The sequence below is a fragment of the Echinops telfairi genome, unplaced genomic scaffold (genome assembly GCF_000313985.2).
Source record: "Echinops telfairi isolate 266 unplaced genomic scaffold, ASM31398v2 ScPeMD7_3533;HRSCAF=4204_0, whole genome shotgun sequence".
In the NCBI taxonomy this organism is placed as follows: Eukaryota; Metazoa; Chordata; class Mammalia; order Afrosoricida; family Tenrecidae; genus Echinops; species Echinops telfairi.
Window position 1 is genome coordinate 91,556,565 of NW_022107431.1, and position 1,157 is coordinate 91,557,721.

Sequence of the window (1,157 nt, forward strand, 5' to 3'; positions counted from 1 at the left end):
TAAGCAAGAATATCATCCTCAGGGCTTGGTGGACCAGGATGTACTTCATTCTCTCTTCCTCCCCTTTCATTTGCTCCTGTGTGCTCTGATCAGACATGTCCCTCTCCCTGAGCTGTAGCTTCAGTACTGTCCTCTGAAGTGAATTCTTCTGGGGGGGGAGGAGAGGATCTGTCCATGTAGTTGGGATTGGGGCCGACCCCTCAGACCAGAACCATTCTTAATCTAAGGATCTACCACCCTGAAAGGCAAAATGTTACTAGACAAATAGTTATCATAATTTTAGATTAAAAGATATAACAAGTAGCACATAAGCGGATAATCAAATTACACTTGCACATGAGTCACCCATCAAAGGGGAGGCTGATTAGTGGTTAGGTCAAGGAGAGCGCCTAAATTCTAGATTCAATCCTGTAGATAGTTTGATCGCCCAGTTAGAAAGCTGGCCTTTAGCTGAGGAAGATGCACCAGTAATTTTGCCATATTAAAACTTTTTTTCATTTATTCACTAAGGCAAGAATAACCTGCATGACTAGGGCAGATTATAACAATCAAGGATTATAACAAGTGGCAAATGTATGATACACCTAAGTATTCAGAGTCTAATGACTTCAGAGACTTTTTTTTTAACAATTAGCAAAGATTTATTTGCTCATTTTTTGCATTTAAAGTATTCTTCAATAGCATCCTTGGCTTGAGATTCTTTGCCATAGTCCTTAACAACCACACAACTGCAACCAACCACTTTCCGGGGTTTTCCTTCTCTATCAGTTTTGCAGAGGCCTACCCACTCTCCTAGTTTCTTGTTGTCATCAACCTTACTGAGGTTGGTTTGGTGTTCAGCACACAGGGCCTCCACTAACTTGACATCCATAGGCTCATCACAGTTGGATGCAAGCACACAAAGATGAGCTTGGCGCTTGTCTAAGGCTTTGGCAGCTTTGCGAATTCCACGCGCTAGGCCATCGTGGATGAGGGCGGTCTTCAGAACCTCTTGTAAAGCACTGTTAACGTCCATTACACCTCCAGCAGCAATGCCTTCCTCGGCCAAGGCGGTAGGTTACAGGTGGGACCGAATCTTGAACACACCAGAGCCTCCGCCTCTGCACAGCTCGGCGGGGACAGGGAAAGAGCCAGAGACTTTTTTAATATCCTTTTTT

At 44.1% G+C, this 1,157-nt stretch overlaps 1 protein-coding gene across 1 annotated transcript; it reads right to left on the minus strand.

Moving 5' to 3' along the window:
* Nucleotides 1–626: 626 nt before the first annotated feature.
* On the minus strand, nucleotides 627–1,042 carry LOC101644288 (40S ribosomal protein S12-like). Its single transcript, XM_045294686.1, has one exon. The coding sequence runs from the start codon at nucleotides 1,013–1,015 to the stop codon at nucleotides 650–652; it is 366 nt and encodes a 121-aa protein (XP_045150621.1). The 5' UTR covers nucleotides 1,016–1,042; the 3' UTR covers nucleotides 627–649.
* Between the last annotated feature and the right edge of the window lie 115 nt (nucleotides 1,043–1,157).